General features: G+C 36.3%; 1 protein-coding gene across 1 annotated transcript; it reads left to right on the top strand.

Moving 5' to 3' along the window:
• The first annotated feature begins 267 nt into the window (after nucleotides 1-267).
• LOC145798079 (uncharacterized) lies at nucleotides 268-806 on the top strand. Its single transcript, XM_082885544.1, has 2 exons — nucleotides 268-579; nucleotides 717-806. Exons 1-2 carry the CDS (start codon nucleotides 268-270, stop codon nucleotides 804-806), a joined length of 402 nt encoding a protein of 133 aa, XP_082741670.1.
• The last annotated feature ends 1,038 nt before the right edge of the window (nucleotides 807-1,844 follow it).

Below are 1,844 nucleotides of genomic sequence, written 5' to 3'. Positions count from 1 at the left end.
CCAAGAGCACTAGTTGCAGACAATGGAACACAGTTTGACAATAAGCTAATTAAGAGTTTCTCTGCAAAATTCAAAATCAAGAACTATTTTTCCACCCCAAGTTTTTCTCAAAGCAATGGACAAGCAGAAGCATCCAACAAAGTCATCTTGGATGGGATTAAGAAGAGGCTGCAAGCAGCAAAGGGAAAGTGGGTGGATGAACTGCCAAGTGTACTCTGGGCATATCGGACTACTCCGAGAAGATCAACTGGGGAATCTCCATTTGCCATGGATTATGGCACAGAAGTAGTCATTCCTCTAGAAGTCGGCATCCCAGGGATCAGAACCCAGGGAGTAGAGAATAGGGCTAATGATGTATCATTAGCCCGAGATCTGGATCTACTAGAAGAAATAAGGGAAAGAACAGCAATTCAGCTGGCGGCATACCAACAACAACTTGCCAAGGCTTATAATAAGAAGGTCAACCCAAAGGAGTTTCGAGTCGGTGACCTCGTCTTGAGAAAAGTTGTCAGCAACAAGAAGGATTCCAGAGAGGGCAAGCTTGGCTCAAATTGGGAGGGACCCTATAAAATCATCTCGGTATTAGGCAATGGGGCATATCGGCTTGAAGATAATGAAGGCAAAGAGTTACCAAGGCCTTGGAATATTTGCAATCTGAAATTTTTCTATCATTAGACTTTCTTGTTCTTTGTTATTTTTTGAAGTAATAAATAAAGTTTTCGCTTGATTTTTCTACACTTATGATTGATAAGATAATTGATGGTGTCTTTGAATACATGCACAATGAGAACCCAAGTGGAACTTAAGTTCACATTAGGAGGCAGAGAGTTGGAAAATGGTTCCTGAAAAAAGAGAATTTACAAGCTAAAATTAGTTTAACGCTTGTTGAAACTTGAGTTTATAAGTTGAAAGTTAAACCGATGTCCTGTTTAACACTTGTTGAAATTTGTAAAAAAATTACAAGTTGAAGTTAAGCCGAGGACATGTTTAACACTTGTTGAAACTTAAGTTTACAAGTTGAAGTTAAACCGAGGTCATGTTTAACGCTTGTTGAAACTCGAGTTTACAAGTTGAAGTTAAACTAAGGACATGTTTAACACTTATTGAAATTTAAGTTTACAAGTTGAAATTAAACCGAGGTCATGTTTAACGCTTGTTGAAATTTAAGTTTACAAGTTGAAGTTAAACCGAGGTCATGTTTAACACTTGTTGAAACTTAAGTTTACAAGTTGAAGTCAAACCGAGGTCATGTTTAACGCTTGTTGAAACTTGAGTTTACAAGTTGAAGTTAAACTAAGGACATATTTAACACTTGTTGAAATTTAAGTTTACAAGTTGAAGTTAAACCGAGGTCATGTTTAACGCTTGTTAAAACTTGAGTTTACAAGTTGAAGTTAAACTAAGGTCATGTTGAACACTTGTTGAAATTAGTGAAAAATTTACAAGTTGAAGTTAAACTAAGGACATGTTTAACACTTGTTGAAATTTAAGTTTACAAGTTGAAGTTAAACCGAGGTCATGTTTAACGCTTGTTGAAACTTAAGTTTACAAGTTGAAGTTAAACTAAGGTCAAGTTAAACACTTGTTGAAATTTGTGAACAAATTTACAAGTTGAAGTTGAACTGAGGTTGCGTTCAAACACTTGTTGAAATTTTGTGAAAAATTTACAAGTTTAGACCAAGGATGTACCAAAAGAAGTACTTATGTACTTGCCGAACGAAACCATTGGTTTGTATAACCGAGGTGCGTCACCCCGAGAAGGTTGCACAGACTAAGGTGTATGTTGAAGATATCCAAATTATTCCAAGTATAGTCATATACAGAGGACAAACGTGCAGGCATTC

Source organism: Camellia sinensis, chromosome 8, assembly GCF_055761805.1.
Source record: "Camellia sinensis isolate YWXY chromosome 8, ASM5576180v1, whole genome shotgun sequence".
NCBI lineage: Eukaryota > Viridiplantae > Streptophyta > Magnoliopsida > Ericales > Theaceae > Camellia > Camellia sinensis.
The sequence above is the reverse complement of the archived record's forward strand: the minus strand, read 5'-3'. Positions and strand labels throughout refer to the sequence as shown.

Excerpts from the sequence above, each read along its gene's own strand:
- LOC145798079 (XM_082885544.1), top strand. The coding sequence starts at position 268 with ATGGATTATGGCACAGAAGTAGTCATTCCTCTAGAAGTCGGCATCCCA. Across the intron at positions 580-716 it reads GACCCTATAAAATCATCTCG|TTTTCGCTTGATTTTTCTAC; the intron begins GTATTAGGCAAT and ends TAATAAATAAAG.